Source organism: Ambystoma mexicanum, chromosome 14 (genome assembly GCF_040938575.1).
Source record: "Ambystoma mexicanum isolate Mex_15411 chromosome 14, UKY_AmexF1_1, whole genome shotgun sequence".
Classification (NCBI taxonomy): domain Eukaryota; kingdom Metazoa; phylum Chordata; class Amphibia; order Caudata; family Ambystomatidae; genus Ambystoma; species Ambystoma mexicanum.
In genome coordinates this window covers 616,848,253-616,872,273 of record NC_090940.1, presented here as the reverse complement: position 1 = coordinate 616,872,273, position 24,021 = coordinate 616,848,253, and the positions used below count along the sequence as shown (strand labels likewise).

General features: G+C 52.4%; 1 protein-coding gene across 5 annotated transcripts in view; it reads left to right on the top strand.

The window, feature by feature from the left end:
- Positions 1 to 24,021, top strand: part of TTLL5 (tubulin tyrosine ligase like 5) — a 769,178-nt gene that overhangs the window by 135,087 nt on the left and 610,070 nt on the right. For all 5 annotated transcript variants that reach the window (XM_069638032.1, XM_069638034.1, XM_069638033.1 and 2 more), the window contains 2 exons: positions 2,051 to 2,142; positions 16,816 to 16,923. In XM_069638032.1, coding sequence (XP_069494133.1) covers positions 2,051 to 2,142; positions 16,816 to 16,923 — 200 coding nt within the window. The remainder of the gene's footprint in view (positions 1 to 2,050; positions 2,143 to 16,815; positions 16,924 to 24,021) is intronic.

Genomic DNA, 24,021 nt, shown 5'->3' with positions numbered 1-24,021 from the left:
CTAAGGGGGGTCTTCTGTCCCCAAAGGGGAAAAATATCTGTGCCAAGAAGAATCCTGAAACCAAGAATTCAAAAAGCATGCTGGGTGCTATGCCCCTGGGATTGAAGCCAAGAAGCGTGCTGGGTGCAATGCCCCTGGGATTGAAGCCAAGAAGCGTGCTGGGTGCTATGCGCCTGGGATTGAAGCCAAGAAGCGTGCTGGGTACTAACCCCTGGGACAGAAGCCAAGAAGCGTGCTGGGTGCTGTGCCCCTGGAACTAAAGCCAAGAAGCGGGCTGAGTGCTAGGCCCCTGGGACTGAAGCCAAGAAGCGTGCTGGGTGCTGTGCCCCTGGGACTGAAGCCAAGAAGCGTGCTGGGTGCTGTGCCCCTGGGACTGAAGCCAAGAAGCGTGCTGGGTGCTGTGCCCCTGGGACTGAAGCCAAGAAGCGTGCTGGGTGCTGTGCCCCTGGGACTGAAGCCAAGAAGCGTGCTGGGTGCTGTGCCCTTGGGACTGAAGCCTAGAAGCGTGCTGGGTGCTGTGCCCCTGGAACTGAAGCCAAGAAGCAGGCTGGGTGCTAGGCCCCTGGGATTGAAGCCAGGAAGCGTGCTGGGTGCAATGCCTGTGGGGACTGAAGCCAAGATGCGTGCTGGGTGCTAGGCCCCTGGGACTGAAGCCAAGAAGCAGGCTGGGTGCTAGGCCCCTGGGATTGAAGCCAAGAAGCGTCCTGGGTACTAAGCCCCTGGGACTGAAGCCAAGAAGTGTGCTGGGTGCTATGCCCCTGGGACTGAAGCCAAGAAGCATGCTGGGTGCTATGCCCCTGGGACTGAAGCCAAGAAGCGTGCTGGGTGCTGTGCCCCTGGAACTGAAGCCAAGAAGCAGGCTGGGTGCTAGGCCCCTGGGACTGAAGCCAAGAAACGTGCTGGGTGCTGTGCCCTTGGGATTGAAGCCAAGAAAAGTGCTGGGTGCTGTGCCCTTGGGATTGAAGCCAAGAAGCGTGCTGGGTGCTATGCGCCTGGGATTGAAGCCAAGAAACGTGCTGGGTGCTGTGCCCTTGGGATTGAAGCCGAGAAGCGTGCTGGGTGCTGTGCCCTTGGGATTGAAGCCAAGAAGTGTGCTGGGTGCTATGCCCCTGGGATTGAAGCCAAGAAGCGTGCTGGGTGCTATGCGCCTGGGATTGAAGCCAAGAAGCGTGCTGGGTACGAAGCCCCTGGGACAGAAGCCAAGAAGCGTGCTGGATGCTGTGCCCCTGGAACAGAAGCCAAGAAGCAGGCTGGGTGCTAGGCCCTTGGGACTGAAGCCAAGAAGCGTGCTGGGTACTAAGCCCCTGGGACAGAAGCCAAGAAACGTGCTGGGTGCAATGCCCCTGGGACTGAAGCCAAGAAACGTGCTGGGTGCAATGCCCCTGGGACTGAAGCCAAGAAACGTGCTAGGTGCAATGCCCCTGGGACTGAAGCCAAGAAGCGTGCTAGGTGCTAGGCCCCTGGGACTGAAGCCAAGAAACGTGCTGGGTGCTAGGCCCCTGGGACTGAAGCCAAGAAGCGTGCTAGGTGCAATGCCCCTGGGACTGAAGCCAAGAAACGTGCTGGGTACGAAGCCCCTGGGACAGAAGCCAAGAAGCTGTAAGTGTGCTCTGTCCATTGCACTGAAGTCCAGAATCTTACTGAGGTTAATGCCCCTAAGTCCAGAAGTGTGCTGAGTGCTGTGACCCTAAAGTTCCTCTTCAGATCAGGCAGTAATACTATTAGATGTCCTTCCTGTGACACTGCTTTGCTGGTATCACTTATCCAAACATATCAATGGAGCTGTCTGGCTGAAAGAAGGGGAGAGAAAGGGTAGCATTCTGTGTCCGTTGTTTCCTACTGTTTTTGTTTGAAGTATTTGAACTCCCTATTTTCTTTTCGTTGGGAGTATTGACCTATTTGTAGTGCGTAAACGTGCTTGTTAAATGTCTTCTCTGTAGGGCTGGGGCCAGCGACACGTGTGGGTCAGGCAAGGCTGGGAAGGGAGGAAGGCAAGAGGCCAGTCCCGTTGCCCTGGTGATGCTGATTCCTTCGCTTTCTTTATTTCTAGCTGTGATGATCCCGAAGTGGAGGACTATGGGAATAAATGGAGCATGAGTGCCATGCTCAGGTACTTGAAGCAGGAAGGCAAAGACACGGCAGGTGAGGATGGCCATGATCTGGGCAGATGTAACAGTATGTGTACACACTCTTCCCAGATCCACCCATGAGAAATGCACACAGGGGGAAACACAGTGATGTGATCTATTGTGGATCACTACTGTTTAACTGGGTCCACGATCGCATGTAATCGGCTTAACACACACGATCATAATCATGGACAGCTGCTGTGACACACAACAGTGGCATGCACATGTTCTGCTGGACCACCTGCAGCACACAAATGACTGCATGCAGTGTACACAGCTCTTGGCCCAGGAGAGCCTATGCTGCCTGATTATTCCTCAGTCGAGGGTCTGTTCTTTTATGTTGTATCCATCTTTCCCCCTCACCCATGGCTCCCAACCTTACTGTTCTCTTTCACAGCGCCCTGAAACTCTTACCAGTTCATCGTGGCCACCACGGCCATAACACCCTCGTGTGCCATTTAACTAAAACCCTTCTCTCTACTCTTGTGCTCAGCAAACTAGACTACTGCGTGAGCCTACTGCTTGATCTACCCCACTACTATTTTGACATGCACCCTTTTCAACCTACCCAAATCCTCCCGCCTTCCACCTACCGTCACCATGCTGGCTGTGTCCTCCACTGTCTTTCAATGCCTGCTGCGTGTCTATTAATCCACCCCTGATCTTGCCCCCATTACCTTACTGAATGCATCTCACGGTACTCTGCCGCTCTGGTTCTCTGCTCCGCCCCTCTTCACAGCGTATCAGCCCCATGCCCACCCTGCACCCCTTCTGGCTTCACTCCTTTTCTCTACTCTAGTACTTGCGCATGGTATACGTTTCCTCTCTTACCCCTTCAACACCTGGTATAGGGTTAGTCGGCAAAGACCTTCTGGGAAGGCACCTTACCCTAGGACACGCCCAGCTCTCTTATTGCCTACTTTGCCAAGCATTACTGTTTGAAAATGCACCCTATCTATACATAGGGTGTGTGTGGCACGAAGTTGTTCTTTGTACAATTCCTCACTGTTTCACCAATCTGCACCAGATTTTGCATAGTTTCCTGTTAGGGCCCTCTGGACATTGCTGACTACAAGGCATTTGGACACCCGACCCCTTCCCCCAGATTTCAGCAAACGTTTTTTTTAAATGTGTGGCTTAGTAATGCGCTGTTCCTTATACAATTCCACACTGTTTCAACAATCTGCACCAAATTTTGCATAGATACCTGTTAGGCCCCTCCGGACATTACTAGCAACACAACATTTGAACACCCCACCCCTTTCGCTGGATTTCAACAAAAGTTAAAATGTGCTTGTGGGTGTATGGCCGCTGGCGAAGACATAAACCCTGTTCACCTGGAAGGGAAACAAAAAATGTATGAGGCGAATGGACCTTGGAGGCAAAGGTGAAGGCAGGTAGCATTCCAGAAGTTTCCAATGTTTGCTGCATCAGGTGGAATTACTTTTCCAAAGGATTTTTTGCGAGATGGTGCCTGCCGACGAAGCTGTAAACCATGTTCACTAGGAAGGGAAAGAAACCATTTTTCTCAGCCGGTTCCGGCACAAACAAAACTCAAGGTCCCTATGGGACCTTGAAAACCACGTTGGAAGACCCTAGGATGCGCTATTCCCGATATATTTGCATCGCAATGCACCTCAACGAACTGGACCATGCCAGGGTAAGGCAGAACAGTGACCTATAGGATCATTTCTTTTCAACAATTAATGAGTGTTAGGTCTGTCTATAGAACCGTTCTGAGAACAGGTACTTCTGCTAGTTCTTATATATATATATGCTCAGTAAGACGAGCAACATTTTTACTAGGACTAAAATAAATATTGGAAGTGATCATTAGGAATGAAAACTTTTCAACATTTTAAAAAGAGGCAGTTTGCAAATTGGTTTACATTTTTTACATTTTTTGTAATTTTAATTGTTTAAATGGCTGCTTTTGCCAAAAATCCCAGCCCTCTCCCCTCCCACTCAAGACGTCTGTGTTTGTCTTTCTTCTGGTCACGCAGCTGTCCGCAACGGCTGGGGTGGCTCTTGGTAATGCACACCTAACAGTGTGACTCTTACCCGCGTAGTAATTGCGGAGACGTAGGGCCTGATCACGAGTGTGGGGGTCCTACCTCTTGCAGTAACGTCAAGTCGTGCTGACCCTTCGTATATTCCCCATTTGGGAGACCCAAGGACTTAATATTGTGTACTACTTCTGTATGGTTATAAGAGTGTAAATGGTTTATTTGTTAATCAGAGGACACTCTATAATAAAGAAAAGATATGAGGTGCTCCTGCATGCAACTCCATGGAAGTCCATCTACACCCTGTGCAAGCGGTATTACTGCCCCATCATATCTTCTCAAACCTGAACTTGCCCAATTCGTTTTTTATATTTTTTTTACCTCGTGAAGGGAGATGGTACTAGGTTAGGGTCAGGCAGTATTGGGTGGGGAAGGGTTGGGGCAGAGTGTGGTGCGGGAGTCTGCGCCTGCTTTTGGGGCCAAAAAAACAGGTAAAAATAAACATGCATAAAACATATTCGGCTAGTTGGAATTCGACGAGAACACATAAATTAGCGTTAGGGGTGGCCTTCATGGTCCTTTTCTGATAACTTGGCCTTCTCACATCTGCTTCCTCCTCAGGTGTGGGGGGGGGGGGTGTCCCTTGCCCCGAATATCCTGTCATGACTGTCCCCAGTTTCATAAGCAAGCTTACACCCCTCTTCTTCAAATACTGGGGTGATTTCACATGTCTCCCCTAAAAATACATTCCCGTGTGGGAGTTCTGCGCACGGTCTTGTTTATTCTAAGTACTGCTGCATGGTAACAAGGGTGCTTTTAAAGACCTCTCACAGGGGATCCGGGTTGGTGGCTGGGTATTACTATTGTAAGATTGCCAGTCTGGGTGGTGGGTCACACCCTGCAGTGCTATAGTTGGTAAGAATCCTCCCTCCAACCCCCCCCCCCTCCGCCCCCACATTCACTGGTGGGAGTTTACTAGTGGTTGTACCTATGTTCTCAGCGAGGTTTACAAGTGTGGGGTGCTTATTTATTAGTGTTACGGTTTACAAACCTTTATACATAAATAACGAGAAACCATCCAAAAACAATGATTGATGTTCCTTCTCTTCAATACATTTAATGTCCGCATACATAAGTCTATGCAAGAAAACGATCTTGAAAATATCAGAACACCTAGAATTGATAATCACTTGACTAAAAACGTGGATTTAAGATCCTTGTATAAGGTTCCCCTAGCACGGGACACCCCCCCCCCCCTCGAGGAAAGTGTCCAAGTGCAATGATGATCGATTTCTTCTTGCCCGTAAGTAGGAGTCTCCACAAGGAGTCCGCTTGGTTCAACGGTATATCAGAAACGAAGGGCTTTAACCAGCGATCTCTCAACCATACAGTTCCCAATCCAATCCAGTGTTTCCATGATCCGTCTTCCATCTGGCACAGACGGCAGCACCGTAAGACCCCTCCTTGGCCGCACTGCGTCCAATGTACTCGAAATATTTCCCTGAATCTAAAATGAGTCCTTCGTTTCCTAAGGTCTGGAAATAGACTTCGATGCCCTTATTTTGTTTATTGGATTCTTATAATGCTTCGTACTTGTGTACCGTTTCGCACGGAGTGCACCAGTCTCACTGTCTGTCTTGCGTTGTTATCAAGGTTGGATTTTTTCTAAATATGCGCAAGTTGACCCTATATTCCCTAAGGTGGACAGTCTCCTCATGACCTCTGATGAACCTGCAGAACAGACATTCCCCAGCTCGACATGCAAGGATTCAGAATCTTATGGAATATCTTTAGTTCCTTATATTCTACCATCCAATCTAATGGTTGTAATTCTAATTCAAATTGGATAAACACTATTGGTAGGCAGCTCGGAAGCCTGAAACTGCGTCTCCGCATGCAGCCCTCCATCCCATCAAAGGAGCGCCTTGTAGGAAGCCTCAACCTTTCCAAAGCGGGAAGAAGCATTGCTGTCGTGCATGGGGACATCATGAATAAACGCAGTATTGAACATGTATCTGTCGCATTTGGGCGACTAGGTGGGCCAATTTACCAATCAGTCTTTCCCCAATCATCCTAGGCCTCCATGTTGAGTAGCGTGGAAAGACTGGGTACATTAAATGATTACCATGCTTACAGGCCCCCTTTATAATCACAAACCCTTCTTCCCTTACTACAGACCATTATCCATGATTCAGCAGCATTTCTTTTTAGACCATTCAATTCTTATACACTGTTCAAATGCAGCCAGGGACCGAGAAAGTCCAATTGGGGTTCTACCGAAAATCATTATATCCTCGGCAAAGGCTACACACTTAAACGACCAATTTTAGGCGGAAAAGATCTAACATCTGCTAGCTGATGAAACAAGTCCAACAAATACAAATGAAAGTGGCGTGGCGCAAGTGCGCACCCCTGCCGCAACCCCAAGGTACAAATCAGAGGCGTGGGCTAGTGCGCACCCCTATCTCAACCCCAAGGTACAAATAAAAGAGGCATGGCGGCAGTGCGCACCCCTATCTCAACCCCAAGGTACAAATAAAAGAGGCATGGCGGCAGTGCGCACCCCTATCTCAACCCCAAGGTACAAATAAAAGAGGCATGGCGGCAGTGCGCACCCCTATCTCAACCCCAAGGTACAAATAAAAGAGGCATGGCGGCAGTGCGCACCCCTGCCTCAACCCCAAGGTACTAATTAAAGAGGCGTGGCGCAAGTGCGCACCCCTGCCTCAACCCCAAGGTACAAATCAAAGAGGCATGGCGGCAGTGCGCACCCCTGCCTCAACCCCAAGGTACAAATAAAAGGGGCATGGCGGCAGTGCGCACCCCTGCCTCAACCCCAAGGTACTAATTAAAGAGGCGTGGCGCAAGTGCGCACCCCTGCCTCAACCCCAAGGTACAAATCAAAGAGGCGTGGGCTAGTGCGCACCCCTGCCTCAACCCCAAGGTACTAATTAAAGAGGCGTGGCGCAAGTGCGCACCCCTGCCTCAACCCCAAGGTACAAATCAAAGAGGCGTGGCGCAAGTGCGCACCCCTGCCTCAACCACAAGGTACTAATTAAAGAGGCATGGCGGCAGTGCGCTCCCCTGCCTCAACCCCAAGGTACTAATTAAAGAGGCGTGGCACAAGTGCGCACCCCTGCCGCAACCCCAAGGTACAAAAAAAAGGCATGGCGGCAGTGCGCTCCCCTGCCTCAACCCCAAGGTACAAATAAGAGGCATGGCGGCAGTGCGCACCCCTGCCTCAACCCCAAGGTACAAATAAAAGAGGCATGGCGGCAGTGCGCTCCCCTGCCTCAACCCCAAGGTACTAATTAAAGAGGCGTGGCACAAGTGCGCACCCCTGCCGCAACCCCAAGGTACAAAAAAAAGGCATGGCGGCAGTGCGCTCCCCTGCCTCAACCCCAAGGTACAAATAAGAGGCATGGCGGCAGTGCGCACCCCTGCCTCAACCCCAAGGTACAAATAAAAGAGGCATGGCGGCAGTGCGCTCCCCTGCCTCAACCCCAAGGTACAAATCAGAGGCGTGGCGGCAGTGCGCTCCCCTGCCTCAACCCCAAGGTACTAATTAAAGAGGCGTGGCACAAGTGCGCACCCCTGCCGCAACCCCAAGGTACAAAAAAAAGGCATGGCGGCAGTGCGCTCCCCTGCCTCAACCCCAAGGTACAAATAAGAGGCATGGCGGCAGTGCGCACCCCTGCCTCAACCCCAAGGTACAAATAAAAGAGGCATGGCGGCAGGTGTCGGTGCGCACCCCTGCCTCAACCCCAAGAACGGACTTATCTTCCTGGTTACATGACCTGACATGTTCAGTCTTACGTCTATAGTGGTATCGTTATGAGGGGCAATCGGGGTTCTAACAGTCCCTTCTGGATGCCCCACTTATGAAGTGCGTTCCCCAAAAGGCTCTGATCAGGTCGGTAGGTGCTAGTCGCCTGCTGAAGGAAGGTCGGTAGGTGCTAGTCACCTGCTGAAGGGAGGTCGGTAGGTGTTATTCGCCTGCTGAAGGGAGGTCGGTAGGTGCTGGTCGCCTGCTGAAGGGAGGTCGGTAGGTGCTAGTCGCCTGCTGAAGGGAGGTCGGTAGGTGCTAGTCGCCTGCTGAAGGGAGGTTGGTAGAGGCTAGTCGCCTGCTGAAGGGAGGTTGGTAGAGGCTAGTCGCCTGCTGAAGGGAGGTTGGTAGGTGCTAGTCGCCTGCTGAAGGGAGGTCGGTGGGTGCTAGTCGCCTGCTGAAGGAAGGTCGGTAGGTGCTAGTCACCTGCTGAAGGGAGGTCGGTAGGTGTTATTCGCCTGCTGAAGGGAGGTCGGTAGGTGCTAGTCGCCTGCTGAAGGGAGGTCGGTAGGTGCTAGTCGCCTGCTGAAGGGAGGTTGGTAGAGGCTAGTCGCCTGCTGAAGGGAGGTTGGTAGAGGCTAGTCGCCTGCTGAAGGGAGGTTGGTAGAGGCTAGTCGCCTGCTGAAGGGAGGTTGGTAGGTGCTAGTCGCCTGCTGAAGGGAGGTCGGTGGGTGCTAGTCGCCTGCTGAAGGGAGGTCGGTGGGTGCTAGTCGCCTGCTGAAGGGAGGTCGGTGGGTGCTAGTTGCCTGCTGAAGGGAGGTCGGTGGGTGCTAGTCACCTGAGCAGAGGGCGGTTGGTGGGTGCTAGTCGCCTGCTGAGGGAGGTCGGTAGGTGCTAGTCGCCTGCTGAAGGGAGGTCGGTAGGTGCTAGTCGCCTGCTGAAGGGAGGTCGGTAGGTGCTAGTCGCCTGCTGAAGGGAGGTCGGTAGAGGCTAGTCGCCTGCTGAAGGGAGGTCGGTGGGTGCTAGTCGCCTGCTGAAGGGAGGTCGGTAGGTGTTATTCGCCTGCTGAAGGGAGGTCGGTAGGTGCTAGTCGCCTGCTGAAGGGAGGTCGGTAGGTGCTAGTCGCCTGCTGAAGGGAGGTTGGTAGAGGCTAGTCGCCTGCTGAAGGGAGGTTGGTAGAGGCTAGTCGCCTGCTGAAGGGAGGTTGGTAGAGGCTAGTCGCCTGCTGAAGGGAAGTTGGTAGGTGCTAGTCGCCTGCTGAAGGGAGGTCGGTGGGTGCTAGTCGCCTGCTGAAGGGAGGTCGGTGGGTGCTAGTCGCCTGCTGAAGGGAGGTCGGTGGGTGCTAGTTGCCTGCTGAAGGGAGGTCGGTGGGTGCTAGTCACCTGAGCAGAGGGCGGTTGGTGGGTGCTAGTCGCCTGCTGAGGGAGGTCGGTAGGTGCTAGTCGCCTGCTGAAGGGAGGTCGGTAGGTGCTAGTCGCCTGCTGAAGGGAGGTCGGTAGGTGCTAGTCGCCTGCTGAAGGGAGGTCGGTAGAGGCTAGTCGCCTGCTGAAGGGAGGTCGGTGGGTGCTAGTCGCCTGCTGAAGGGAGGTCGGGGGGTGCTAGTTGCCTGCTGAAGGGAGGTCAGTGGGTGCTAGTCGCCTGCTGAAGGGAGGTCGGTAGAGGCTAGTCGCCTGCTGAAGGGAGGTCGGTAGGTGCTAGTCGCCTGCTGAAGGGAGGCCGGTAGATGCTAGTCGCCTGCTGAAGGGAGGTCAGTAGAGGCTAGTCGCCTGCTGAAGGGAGGTCGGTGGGTGCTAGTTGCCTGCTGAAGGGAGGTCGGTGGGTGCTAGTCGCCTGCTGAAGGGAGGTCGGTAGAGGCTAGTCGCCTGCTGAAGGGAGGTCGGTGGGTGCTAGTCGCCTGCTGAAGGGAGGTCGGTGGGTGCTAGTCGCCAGCTGAAGGGCGGTTGGTGGGTGCTAGTTGCCTGTTGAAGGGCGGTTGGTGGGTGCTAGTCGCCTGCTGAGGGAGGTCGGTAGGTGCTAGTCGCCTGCTGAGGGAGGTCGGTAGGTGCTAGTCGCCTGCTGAGGGAGGTCGGTAGGTGCTAGTCACCAGCTGAAGGGCGGTCGGTGGGTGCTAGTCGCCTGCTGAGGGAGGTCGGTAGGTGCTAATCGCCTGCTGAAGGGAGGTCGGTAGGTGCTAGTCGCCTGCTGAGGGAGGTCGGTAGGTGCTAGTCGCCTGCTGAAGGGAGGTCGGGGGGTGCTAGTTGCCTGCTGAAGGGAGGTCAGTAGAGGCTAGTCGCCTGCTGAAGGGAGGTCGGTGGGTGCTAGTTGCCTGCTGAAGGGAGGTCGGTGGGTGCTAGTCGCCTGCTGAAGGGAGGTCGGTAGAGGCTAGTCACCTGCTGAAGGGAGGTCGGTGGGTGCTAGTCGCCTGCTGAAGGGAGGTCGGTGGGTGCTAGTCGCCAGCTGAAGGGCGGTTGGTGGGTGCTAGTTGCCTGTTGAAGGGCGGTTGGTGGGTGCTAGTTGCCTGTTGAAGGGCGGTTGGTAGGTGCTAGTCGCCTGCTGAGGGAGGTCGGTAGGTGCTAGTCACCAGCTGAAGGGCGGTCGGTGGGTGCTAGTTGCCTGTTGAAGGGCGGTTGGTGGGTGCTAGTCGCCTGCTGAGGGAGGTCGGTAGGTGCTAGTCGCCTGCTGAGGGAGGTCGGTAGGTGCTAGTCGCCTGCTGAAGGGAGGTCGGTAGGTGCTAGTCGCCTGCTGAAGGGAGGTCGGTAGGTGCTAGTCGCCTGCTGAAGGGAGGTCTGTAGGTGCTAGTCGCCTGCTGAGGGAGGTCGGTAGGTGCTAGTCGCCTGCTGAAGGGAGGTCGGTAGGTGCTAGTCGCCTGCTGAGGGAGGTCGGTAGGTGCTAGTCGCCTGCTGAAGGGAGGTCGGTAGGTGCTAGTCGCCTGCTGAAGGGAGGTCGGTAGGAGCTAGTCGCCTGCTGAAGGGAGGTCGGTAGGTGCTAGTCGCCTGCTGAAGGGAGGTCGGTAGGTGCTAGTCGCCTGCTGAGGGAGGTCGGTAGGTGCTAGTCGCCTGCTGAAGGGAGGTCGGTAGGTGCTAGTCGCCTGCTGAAGGGAGGTCGGTAGGTGCTAGTCGCCTGCTGAGGGAGGTCGGTAGGTGCTAGTCGCCTGCTGAAGGGAGGTCGGTAGATGCCATGTAGAGCATATGGCCGGAGTTTGCCAAACTTTACTGCTGCAATATTCCAACTGTAAGGCCATTTAGTGGGCATCCCAATCCTGATGGGACGCCTGTGTGGAATCGGGAGCTGATGTCTAATTCCCCAGATCTTGCAAGGCCAGAGTGGCATAGATGTTACTGCAGTGCTATTGGACGGAAGCTCGGCCGATTACTCATGGGGGGGGGGGGGCTTGCTTTTAAATACGTACGATGTCGTTCTGATCCCCAGCATCGTGCTTGGTCACCAGTACTACCCAGCACAACCAGAGACACTATGCTCAGCCCATCGGGGCCCGTGGCTCTCTATTGCTTTCATTATCAGTGTTTAGATTGCTTCTACCTCAATGTGCCTTTTCCGGTGCGGCAACTTCGCCACATCGAATTGTTTCGTGATACATTCATTTGTATTAAAATCCTCCTCATAAAGCACGCCCCACACATGGATGCAATCCAGGAACGCCTGTCTGCTCCTGCCAATTCGGAACCCACTCGCGTTTCCTGGTTCGTGCAGTAGGGGGCGCTGTGGTACTACGATCTACTCGGCATTGAATGATTTCGGGCTCTCCGAGGGAGGACGGAAGGGAAATGCACTAGAGGGCTGGCACACCCGCCGAGATTCTGCCCACACCGTGCCCCTGCTGCCGGACGTGTGCCCCCAGTCCATGTTCACTCTCACACCTTCACCATCACTGACACACGTGCTCTAACTCGCCGAGCTTTGCCTTGCTTGACCTGCCTTGCTCACGCCCCTTTCGCCCCCTCTTTCATCCGCTCTCTTTTTGTCTCTATCGTTCTTTCTGTTTTTCTCTTGCCATTCCCTCCCTCCCATTTTTTCAATGTCTTTCTCTTATTCTCTCTTTCTCCCCGCCCCCTTTCTGTTTCTTCCCCCTCTTTTTCTTCTCTTCTATTTTCTCGTATAAACTGTCCCTCTCCCTTTTTCTTCTCCCCGCTTCTCTTTCTGTCCTCCTCTTCCGTTCTTCTGTCTCCTCCCTTCTTTCTTCTCGATCACCCATTTCTTTTCCTTCTCTGTCTCCTAATCTCCCCTATTCTCTCCCCCCTCCCCTTTTCTCCCTGCTTCTCTCTCCTCCATCGTTGTCTTCTCTCCCCTTCCCCGTTTCTTCTGTCGCTTTCTTCTTTCTCTTCTCGTGTCTCCTGCTGCGTTTCCCCCTCCCCGTTTCTGGTCTTTCCTCCCCCCCCCACCCTTCTCTTTATCTCTCTCTCCCTTCGCCCCCTCTCTCCCTGCTTCTCTCCTTCCCTCTCGCGTTCTCCTATCTCCTGTGTGTCTCCCCTTCTCTTGCTCTTTGTTCTCGCTATCATCCCCCCCTCCCCATTTCTGGTCTTTCCTTCCCCCTCACCCTTCTCCTTCTGTCTCCCCCTCTTAAGATAGCTCAGCGGGTTGAGTGCTCGCTGCTGCGATCTGAGCGCGATCTGCAGGTCGCAGGTTCGAATCCCGGCAAGGCCAACTCAGCCTTTCATCCTTCCGAGGTCGATAAATGAGTACCAATTTCGGTTGGGTTATATTGTATGTAAATATGTGCTCTGTAAAGCGCTTTGGATTAAGGCGCTATATAAATAACACATTATCATTCTCCCTTCGCCCCCTCTCTCCCTGCCTCTTTTTCTTCTCCCTGCTTCTCTCCTTCCCTCTCGCTTTCTCCTGTCTCTTGTGTGTCTCCCCTTCTTTTGCTCGTTCTTCCCTCTCGCTATCCCCCTTTCCTTCCCTCACCCTTCTTTCTCCCTGCCTCTTTTTCTTCTCCCTGCTTCTCTCCTTCCCTCTCGCTTTCTCCTGTCTCTTGTGTGTCTCCCCTTCTTTTGCTCGTTCTTCCCTCTCGCTATCCCCCTTTCCTTCCCTCACCCTTCTTTCTCTCTGCCTCTTTTTCTTCTCCCTGCTTCTCTCCTTCCCTCTCGCTTTCTCCTGTCTCTTGTGTCTCCCCTTCTTTTGCTCGTTCTTCCCTCTCGCTATCTCCCTTTCCTTCCCCTCACCCTTCTTTCTCTCTGCCTCTTTTTCTTCTCCCTGCTTCTCTCCTTCCCTCTCGCTTTCTCCTGTCTCTTGTCTCCCCTTCTTTTGCTCGTTCTTCCCTCTCGCTATCACCCTTTTCGTCCCCTCACTCTTCTTTCTGTCTGCCTCTTTTCCTTCTCCCTTCGCCCCTCTTCCTCCCTCTCTTTCTCCTATCTCGTGTGCGTCTCCCCTTCTCCCCCCCCCCCGCCCCTCTTCTCACGGCTTCTCTCCTTCCCTCTCGCTTTCTCCTGTCTCTTGTGTGTCTCCCCTTCTCTTGCTCGTTCTTCCCTCTCGCTATCCCCCTTTCCTTCCCCTCACCCTTCTTTCTCTCTGCCTCTTTTTCTTCTCCCTGCTTCTCTCCTGCCCTCTCGCTTTCTCCTGTCTCTTGTGTGTCTCCCCTTCTTTTGCTCGTTCTTCCCTCTCGCTATCCCCCTTTTCTTCCCTCACCCTTCTTTCTCTCTGTCCCTTTTTCTTCTCCCTGCTTCTCTCCTTCCCTCTCGCTTTCTCCTGTCTCTTGTGTGTCTCCCCTTCTTTTGCTCGTTCTTCCCTCTCGCTATCCCCCTTTTCTTCCCCTCACCCTTCTTTCTCTCTGCCTCTTTTTCTTCTCCCTGCTTCTCTCCTGCCCTCTCGCTTTCTCCTGTCTCTTGTGTGTCTCCCCTTCTTTTGCTCGTTCTTCCCTCTCGCTATCCCCCTTTTCTTCCCTCACCCTTCTTTCTCTCTGTCCCTTTTTCTTCTCCCTGCTTCTCTCCTTCCCTCTCGCTTTCTCCTGTCTCTTGTGTGTCTCCCCTTCTCTTGCTCGTTCTTCCCTCTCGCTATCCCCCTTTTCTTCCCCTCACCCTTCTTTCTCTCTGCCTCTTTTTCTTCTCCCTGCTTCTCTCCTTCCCTCTCGCTTTCTCCTGTCTCTTGTGTCTCCCCTTCTTTTGCTCGTTCTTCCCTCTCGCTATCCCCCTTTCCTTCCCTCACCCTTCTTTCTCTCTGCCTCTTTTTCTTCTCCCTGCTTCTCTCCTTCCCTCTCGCTTTCTCCTGTCTCTTGTGTCTCCCCTTCTTTTGCTCGTTCTTCCCTCTCGCTATCCCCCTTTCCTTCCCTCACCCTTCTTTCTCTCTGCCTCTTTTTCTTCTCCCTGCTTCTCTCCTTCCCTCTCGCTTTCTCCTGTCTCTTGTGTCTCCCCTTCTTTTGCTCGTTCTTCCCTCTCGCTATCCCCCTTTTCTTCCCTCACCCTTCTTTCTCTCTGCCTCTTTTTCTTCTCCCTGCTTCTCTCCTTCCCTCTCGCTTTCTCCTGTCTCTTGTGTCTCCCCTTCTTTTGCTCGTTCTTCCCTCTCGCTATCACCCTTTTCGTCCCCTCACTCTTCTTTCTGTCTGCCTCTTTTCCTTCTCCCTTCGCCCCTCTTCCTCCCTCTCTTTCTCCTATCTCGTGTGCGTCTCCCCTTCTCCCCCCCCCGCCCCTCTTCTCACGGCTTCTCTCCTTCCCTCTCGCTTTCTCCTGTCTCTTGTGTGTCTCCCTTTCTCTTACTCGTTATTCTCTTGCTATCCCCCTTTTCCCGCCCTCCCCGTTTCTGGTCTTTTCTTCCCCCTCACCCTTCTTTCTCCCCCCCTTCTTTTTCTTCTCCCCTCGCCCCTCTTCTCTCCTTCCCTCTCGCTTTCTCCTGTCTCTTGTGTGTCTCCCCTTCTCTTGCTCGTTCTTCCCTCTCGCTATCCCCCTTTTCTTCCCCTCACCCTTCTTTCTCTCTGCCTCTTTTTCTTCTCCCTGCTTCTCTCCTTCCCTCTCGCTTTCTCCTGTCTCTTGTGTCTCCCCTTCTTTTGCTCGTTCTTCCCTCTCGCTATCCCCCTTTTCTTCCCTCACCCTTCTTTCTCTCTGTCCCTTTTTCTTCTCCCTGCTTCTCTCCTTCCCTCTCGCTTTCTCCTGTCTCTTGTGTGTCTCCCCTTCTTTTGCTCGTTCTTCCCTCTCCCCCTTTTCTTCCCTCACCCTTCTTTCACTCTGCCTCTTTTTCTTCTCCCTGCTTCTCTCCTTCCCTCTCGCTTTCTCCTGTCTCTTGTGTCTCCCCTTCTTTTGCTCGTTCTTCCCTCTCGCTATCCCCCTTTTCTTCCCTCACCCTTCTTTCTCTGTCCCTTTTTCTTCTCCCTGCTTCTCTCCTTCCCTCTCGCTTTCTCCTGTCTCTTGTGTGTCTCCCCTTCTTTTGCTCGTTCTTCCCTCTCCCCCTTTTCTTCCCTCACCCTTCTTTCACTCTGCCTCTTTTTCTTCTCCCTGCTTCTCTCCTTCCCTCTCGCTTTCTCCTGTCTCTTGTGTCTCCCCTTCTTTTGCTCGTTCTTCCCTCTCGCTATCCCCCTTTTCTTCCCTCACCCTTCTTTCTCTCTGTCCCTTTTTCTTCTCCCTGCTTCTCTCCTTCCCTCTCGCTTTCTCCTGTCTCTTGTGTGTCTCCCCTTCTTTTGCTCGTTCTTCCCTCTCGCTATCCCCCTTTTCTTCCCTCACCCTTCTTTCACTCTGCCTCTTTTTCTTCTCCCTGCTTCTCTCCTTCCCTCTCGCTTTCTCCTGTCTCTTGTGTGTCTCCCCTTCTTTTGCTCGTTCTTCCCTCTCGCTATCCCCCTTTTCTTCCCTCACCCTTCTTTCACTCTGCCTCTTTTTCTTCTCCCTGCTTCTCTCCTTCCCTCTCGCTTTCTCCTGTCTCTTGTGTCTCCCCTTCTTTTGCTCGTTCTTCCCTCTCGCTATCCCCCTTTTCTTCCCTCACCCTTCTTTCTCTCTGTCCCTTTTTCTTCTCCCTGCTTCTCTCCTTCCCTCTCGCTTTCTCCTGTCTCTTGTGTGTCTCCCCTTCTTTTGCTCGTTCTTCCCTCTCGCTATCCCCCTTTCCTTCCCTCACCCTTCTTTCACTCTGCCTCTTTTTCTTCTCCCTGCTTCTCTCCTTCCCTCTCGCTTTCTCCTGTCTCTTGTGTCTCCCCTTCTTTTGCTCGTTCTTCCCTCTCGCTATCCCCCTTTTCTTCCCTCACCCTTCTTTCTCTCTGTCCCTTTTTCTTCTCCCTGCTTCTCTCCTTCCCTCTCGCTTTCTCCTGTCTCTTGTGTGTCTCCCCTTCTTTTGCTCGTTCTTCCCTCTCGCTATCACCCTTTTCGTCCCCTCACTCTTCTTTCTGTCTGCCTCTTTTCCTTCTCCCTTTGCCCCTCTTCCTCCCTCTCTTTCTCCTATCTCGTGTGCGTCTCCCCTCCCCCCCCCCGCCCCTCTTCTCACGGCTTCTCTCCTTCCCTCTCGCTTTCTCCTGTCTCTTGTGTGTCTCCCCTTCTCTTACTCGTTATTCTCTTGCTATCCCCCTTTTCCCGCCCTCCCCGTTTCTGGTCTTTTCTTCCCCCTCACCCTTCTTTCTCCCCCCTTCTTTTTCTTCTCCCCTCACTCCTCTTCTCTCCTTCCCTCTCACTTTCTCCTGTCTCTTGTGTGTCTCCCCTTCTTTTGCTCGTTCTTCCCTCTCGCTATCCCCCTTTTCTTCCCTCACCCTTCTTTCTCTCTGCCTCTTTTTCTTCTCCCTGCTTCTCTCCTTCCCTCTCGCTTTCTCCCGTCTCTTGTGTGTCTCCCCTTCTTTTGCTCGTTCTTCCCTCTCGCTATCCCCCTTTCCTTCCCCGCACCCTTCTCTTTCCCCCCTTTTTTCTTCTCCCTTCGCCCCTCTTCCTTCCTCCCTCTCTTTCTCCTATCTCGTGTGCGTCTCCCCTTTTCTCACCCCAGCCCCTCTTCTCACGGCTTCCCCCCTGTCTTGCAGAGCTGATGGCCCACGTGGAGGACCTCATCATTAAAGCCGTCGTCTCGGCGGAGATGGCCATCGCGTCGGCCTGCAAGACCTTCGTGCCGCACCGCGGCGTCTGCTTTGGTAAGAGCCTAGAGGGTCTTGCTCTTGGGGCTTTGCGCTGCGCTGGCTCTGTGCTTTCCTGCTCACCGTCTCGTGGCCTGGGAAGCTGCTGGATTCAGGGCCCAGGGCCACCCGATGATGTGCTGGGGCCCATTTCAGAATGGTTGGGGCCCCTGGCTTGTAGTGGGAAAAGCCTGTCTCTGTGTGTGTCGGTCATTGAGATGGCGCAAGCCTAGCCAGCCTGCATATGATATGGCAAAAACAAACCGCACTGATGTAGTCTATTTTCTACGGTTTTAAAATGCAAAACGCTCAGGGGGAAATGGTACATAATTTATTTTAGGTCACAAGCAGTTTGAGTTTATTTATAAGACACACTATACAGCAGAATGGTGTTTCAAACTTGATGTCTCGGCCCCCCTGCATACTGCTGGGCGGGAAAAGTCAGAGGCATCCGCGGAGTGCTTAAGTTGTAATGTAGACACAGGAATGCAATGCGGGGGTTAATCGCTGCAGATTGTCATGGAACAGGTAGCCAGCGGGGAGCTAAAAAGGCAAGAAGGAGATGAGAATGTTGCTGGATACTGCAAGAGCCTCGAGGAAGGTGACTGCCTGAGGACACCAGCAAAGGCATCCTGTAAAGTGCAGGGTGCAAAGCACTCATTTAATGTCCTTTATTTTAAAAAGTGTGTTGCTGTGTTATAAAATTGCCCCCGAGACTCGGTATTCATTTGAACTGAAAGAGTTGAAAGGCCCCGACGCTTTCCCTGTGGGTGAGACAGCTGTTTGGTGCATGCACATTGGAGAGGGTGATATCCCTGGAGTTAACATTAAAGTTGCATAACATAAGCCACGCCTTGGGCAGTCATCTCCACGGATGGTCCCCGCACAACACCAAAGAGCTGACAGCAGAATGAGACGTCTGTGATACTCGACAGCTTTTAAGGAGGTATGTCTTGGCCATCAATTACACCTTAAAAGTGACACAGCCTTTAGACTGAAAGTACCGAGGCTGCCTTAGGGAACATGTGCACACCAACAGCCTCAGGCTTGATTCTGTGGCAAAAGTCTAACTAGGGCAGCGACGGAGGCTTGGCGCTTGCACATCATTACGGGACATGGGCATTGTCCTCTGCACGGCAGATAAAGAAAGGCAGCCGGTGAGCTGAAACGCCTAGTGGCCACTCAAGAAAATCTGTTAAGCTCTGTCGCGTTCAAGTTGCGGGTGGGGTCTCAACGTGTTGGGAGGTCATTTCAATTGAAAAGGTTAAAATGCCCTGCAGTGGTAAGGTATTTGGCCACGTGTTCTCCATGGACCTGGTCGATTCCTACATGTGACATCCTCTAAAGGGAAGCCTCTCTCTAATAGGCTACTAGGGCAGCTTGTCAATGGATCATGGTGTCAGTCTCGTGTCACTTTCTTAGTCCCAGTCACTTCCTTTTCCGCTTTCTCTCTTCCTCTCCCGTACTGATGCACCTGACTGCTCTGCTTCCTATCACCTGGCCACCCCTGAACTCTGGCCCAGGCTCCTGCATGTCCAGTTGCCCTTGCACTGCCTCCGGGCTCCCTCCGCACTTAAGGGTCTGTACCTGCAACCCTACAGTCCCTTCTCTCTGCACTTAAGAGCCACCCTCTGGCAGCACTTATTGAGTCACCTGCACTTCTCCTTACCTCCCCACCCCCCTGGCACTTCTCCCCTCCTCTCTTACCCGCATCTGCGCAATCTGAATGACCCATGCCTAACAGGTTCGTTGTTTGTCCCCTCTCTTTCTGCTCCTTGTCTTGTCGCGCGTAGAAACACTTGTGTACAGGCGTGTTATAAATGACTTAACATATATCAGGCCCTTGATTTGTGTCTCTTGTCATCAGTCTCGTCCTCCTAGGTGATTACGGTCAGTTTTATACTCCCAGGTCCTTGATTTCCACCTCTTGGTGACAGTCTCAACCCCACAGATCATTATTGCCCATCCCGTGCCCCTAGTTTTGTGTATGTTGGTGTGAGTCTCGTCTCTACATGTGCCAGGGCAGTGACCTTGTGGGTAGCATTCACTAACTCTTCTCTACTGGGACTGCTTGCCGTGCTCCAGTGCTGTTGGATGGGCTGTGGGCATGTGGGTAGCATACAGAAGGCATGCTATCACAAGTATTGCCACTGACACAATGGATACAATTTGTAAAACCTTTATTGAAAATGTTGGGAATGGAGAAACTCCTACTCTGCCCTTTAGCTAAAATGGGAGTAGTCTCGACCATCAAAACGGTAAATAAAACAGTCCTAGTGGAGTCTGTCAAATCAAAATGGCTTGTGCTAACAAAAACCGAACGAAGGGTGCATTTGGGTAGCATTCACTCATCTCAGTAGCTCTCCCCTGCTGAGCCTGCTTGCTCAGGCTGTGCTCCCGCCCAGTTGGATGGGCAACGTTCACTACCTCTACCTGCTGTGGCTTGTCACTTGCCTAGGGCTTTGGTCACTGGGCTTCATATCCGAGGAAAGGCTACGTTGGCAGCGTTCTTGTTTTTGGCGCTTCCCATAGCCATGTTTGGCAGCTCCGCGAATCAGAGCGACGCCTTCTTAAGAAGCAGGAGCTCAGTTTGGGAACATTTAATTAGTATTTACCGCAGAGCTAGCCAGCTGTCCCCCTGTAATCCTGCCCATCCCTACCCTCACCCACTAACTTGAAACATGTTTACAGGGTGGGCTCAGCCAAGAGGCTTCGGCGCCAACTATGGACTCGCAGCGCCCGGTTCCCCTTCTCCGTCTCCTGGGCTTTAATGCCGGTCCTGAGCACTCACATGCCAGAAAGAGTGATACGATCTTCCAACAGGAAACTCTGCAATCCCCCAGAATGCTCTGCGCGTGCTGCAGCCAAGATGCCATTTCCTCGGTTTTGTACTTGTGACGTTGGGGAGAGGGGGGGGAGGGTTATTTTCACCGGTGTTTTCTACACACCGGTGGTGGCCTGCAGCATTTGTACGTGAGCCCAGGGCCGGGGTCGCCAGAATTAAGGGAGATCTATACTTATTAAATTGGAGCATTTCCTTTTGCCCGCTGCCTCAGCCAAAATGACGTTTGGGGTATAACAGATGCTATTAAGCAACCACATGCTACTAATTTCATTTACTATGTGAGAATGACAGGGCCCTTCCAGAATTCCAACATATGCATCTAGGTTCCACACACTGCAACCTTTGGCTTTCCAGATGTTTTGGACTACAACTCCCATCAACCCCAGCTGACAGCGTCAGGCTGGTGCAGCATTTTGGCCTGGAACACATAGCAATTTGTTTCTTTTGTGGCAGACTATTTGAGTGCTACCCAATGGGGGTGGAGGGGTGGGGGGGGGGATTGGGTGAAAACGGTTGCAAATTCTGTGTTAACAAATATTTCTTGGTAACTTGTCAAAACTACTGGCTGCACAGTGAAGTAACTCATCGAACCAAATGGCCCACTTTGACCAAAAAACTGTCCCATACCAGCATGCTGGACCTGCACTTCCGGCATTCCCAGCTACCGTAGTCCATGATGAGGGATCATGGGAGGCGTAGTCCAAACATCTGGAGAGCTAAATAAATACATGGGTAAATGTTTCTCTTCAGCCGCCTGCAGCATGTGCAAGCTGTAAGGCTAGTAATGCAGACAGGCCGCCGGCCACTTTTCTCGCCAGCCTACCACAGTCACACTCTGTTTCCTAAAGCTATGCTGACCTGCAGCTCTGAAATCAGATTCTTAAGGTTCTGGCAATGTTAGAACGTCACTTTGAATGCCTGTATTAAACACGTAGGCCAAGCAAACACAAAGAGGTGATGGCTGGAAGGTTTAGAATGAATCTTAACTTCTGGCATTGTTCTGGGCAACCCTCCAGACCATCGTTCTTCGCCTGCCAAGCCATTACAGAAGGTTAAAGACCATATGCAAATCAGGCTTGGACCCACCCCAAAAGGGGCAGTCCAGCCTGAACTGCTAGGTCACATCCCTTCTACATGAGACCACAAGCATCCCCAAACATGTTTCCGCCTAGTTGGGCTTCATCAGTGAGGCCTACAAATCCCAGAATGCATTGTGATGTGAGCCTGAAAGCCAAGACTGGTCGATTCTTACGATCCTGTCCAAGACTTAGAAACATACCATAGCCTATGTGATGCTGTCACTTGCTTTACACTAACGGGCACAACATTTGTGTGTGCTTGCTTCTTCCTTTTGAAGATGATTCTGTGGGGTGCGTTCTTCGACGTCAGTCTGCCAACTACACCTAGACGGGGCTCCACGTTGTCTCCCATCTTTTGGAGAAGTGCTTTTGGTGTTGCATTTCCAGTTACTCCTTGGATGGGATTGGGGTACATTTTTGAAGACTTTCAAATAATGTCTTTGTCTTTGCACACTCCAAAGAAAAGGGTATTTGAGCCATGCTCGTTCTTGGTAGAGGGACTTCCACACTCTTGCATCTTCACACACTCCATAGAACAGGATATTGGAGCCATTTTCGTTCTCAGTAGAGGGGCTCCCACACTTTCGCTTCTTCACGCACTCCGTAGAACAGGATATTGGAGCCATGCTCGTTCTCAGTAGCGGGGCTCCCACACTCTCTTCTTCACGCACTCCATAGAACAGGATATTGGACCCATGCTCGTTCTCAGTAGAGGGGCTCCCACACTCTTGCATCTTCACGCACTCCGTAGAACAGGATATTGGAGCCATGCTCGTCCCAGTAGAGGGGCTCCCACACTCGCTTCTTCAAGCACTCCGTAGAACAGGATATTGGAGCCATGTTCGTTCTCAGTAGCGGGGCTCCCACACTCTCTTCTTCACGCACTCCGTAGAACAGGATATTGGACCCATGCTCGTTCTCAGTAGAGGGGCTCCCACACTCTTGCTTCTTCACGCACTCCGTAGAACAGGATATTGGAGCCATGTTCGTTCTCAGTAGCAGGGCTCCCACACTCTCTTCTTCACGCACTCCGTAGAACAGGATATTGGAGCCATGCTCGTTCTCAGTAGAGCGGCTCCCTCACTCTCGCTTCTTCACACACTCCATAGAACAGGATATTGGAGCCATGTTCGTTCTCAGTAGAGGGCAGTGGTCGAAGTGTACGAAAAGAAGTAGTGGAGCTATGTTCCCTACTGGCCTGCACCGCTCCCCACAAACCCCATCACCACGCCCCCTCGCATACACAATACAAACCCCAAAACACATGTTCCTGCTGTTTAAGTACACGTTTCAACTACTTCCTACACTTTTATTTTAAAACAAAACTATTCAGGAATGCTACTCGGAAGAACAAGGTATTAGAGGCATGTTCGTTCTCAGTAGAGGGGTCCCCACACTCTTGCTTCTTCACGCACTCTGTAGAACTGGGTATTGGAGCCATGTTCGTTCTCAGTAGAGGGGCTCCCACACTCTTGCTTCTTCACGCACTCCGTAGAACAGGATATTGGACCCATGTTCGTTCTCAGTAGAGGGAGCCATGTTCGTTCTCAGTAGAGGGGCTCCCACACTCTTGCTTCTTCACACACTCTGTAGAAGAGGGTATTGCAGCCATGTTCGTTCTCGGTAGAGCGGCTCCCTCACTCTTGCTTCTTCGCGCACTCTGTAGAACAGGGTATTGTAGCCATGTTCGTTCTCGGTAGAGGGGCTCCCACACTCTTGCTTCTTCACACACTCTGTAGAAGAGGGTATTGTAGCCATGTTCGTTCTCGGTAGAGCGGCTCCCTCACTCTTGCTTTTTCGCGCACTCTGTAGAACAGGGTATTGAAGCCATGTTCGTTCTCGGTAGAGCGGCTCCCTCACTCTTGCTTCTTCACACACTCTCGACCCCTATGTAACTATGGTCAACGCACTTATTGTTGTTTTTGTTGTTGTAAACTGTCTGTAACACTCGCTTAAGTTTTTGGCGCCCAGTTACCTGAGGGTTCGGTGCGCGGTACAAATAAAGAAACGAAACTCCATAGTACAGGGTATTTGGGCCATGCTAGTTCTCAGTGGAGGGGCTCCCACACTCTCGCTTCTTCACACACTTGTCTATAATTTGTGTGTAATGTGTTTGCTGCACGTGCCTTAAATAATAGAAATGATTTCTTATTTACGTTTCTTTGTCTTTTTATGCCGCATATGCAGGCCGCTTGGCACCGGGCGCAAGTATGCGTCAAATGTGTGGGTCGGTTTTCCAGCAGCCGCCATCGACTGAGCTCGGAATCCCCGCCCGGCCAATTAGTGCAGAAAAATGTTTCTAATCCAGGTTTGAAAGAAAGGCGTAAATGTTTGTAGGATTTCCTTTTGGATCCGGAGGGGTTGGGGGGGGGGATTTTATAGCTATTGGAATGTGATCTACATATCCGCGTTGCTGTCCCGCTCCCCTTGCAAATTGCACCATCGTTGTCCGCAAGCATGCGTTTTCACACTGGAAGAAAAACAAAGGATTTGTTTGGAATCCACCCGATTTTTCCACCATGTCAAAACAGATGGAATCCGTTCTGAATTCCCCCTGAAAATCCATGCTTGCCGTGCCTGGAGAACCACAGTCCAACCGCCCCTCCCCCAATGGGCCTTTCCTTAGTAGACTTCCTCTGGGCTTCCATTGCCTAGTCGACCAGGTTTAGGCGCCACATACGGTTGTTCCGCGGTCTGCGCCACTCTTAGGCTGAGTAGTGTGGGTTCACTTTGCTTCTCTTACCAGATCCCTACCTAATCAATAAAACACAGACAACTTATGTGTATGGAAAAGTTGTAGGCCGTAGGCATTTTATTTTCTTACAGAAAATACAACACAACAAAATAATTACACTGCCATATGCTTTTGGGCACCTTGTGTCCAGTCCCGAAGTTGCCCAAGGCTCCTCCTGAGTCCTTGTTATACCTGGGCCTTCGTTCCTGGGCACATGCCGCCTACGACATGTCTTGGACCGTGTACCGAAAGAGTACTCAGCGTTCTTACTTCCGCTTGCTCCTTCTTTCTTGGACCGTGTACCGAGAGAGTACTCGGCGTACCTGCTCCTGCCTGCACCGTTCTTCTTCCGTTATTATTGTTGGGTGGCAAACATTTTTCCTTCCCCCTTATCCAGGCACTAAGAGCCTACCCGAGAGAGGTGAGCTCTTATCTGGTTTGTGCCGCCTCTCCTTTTC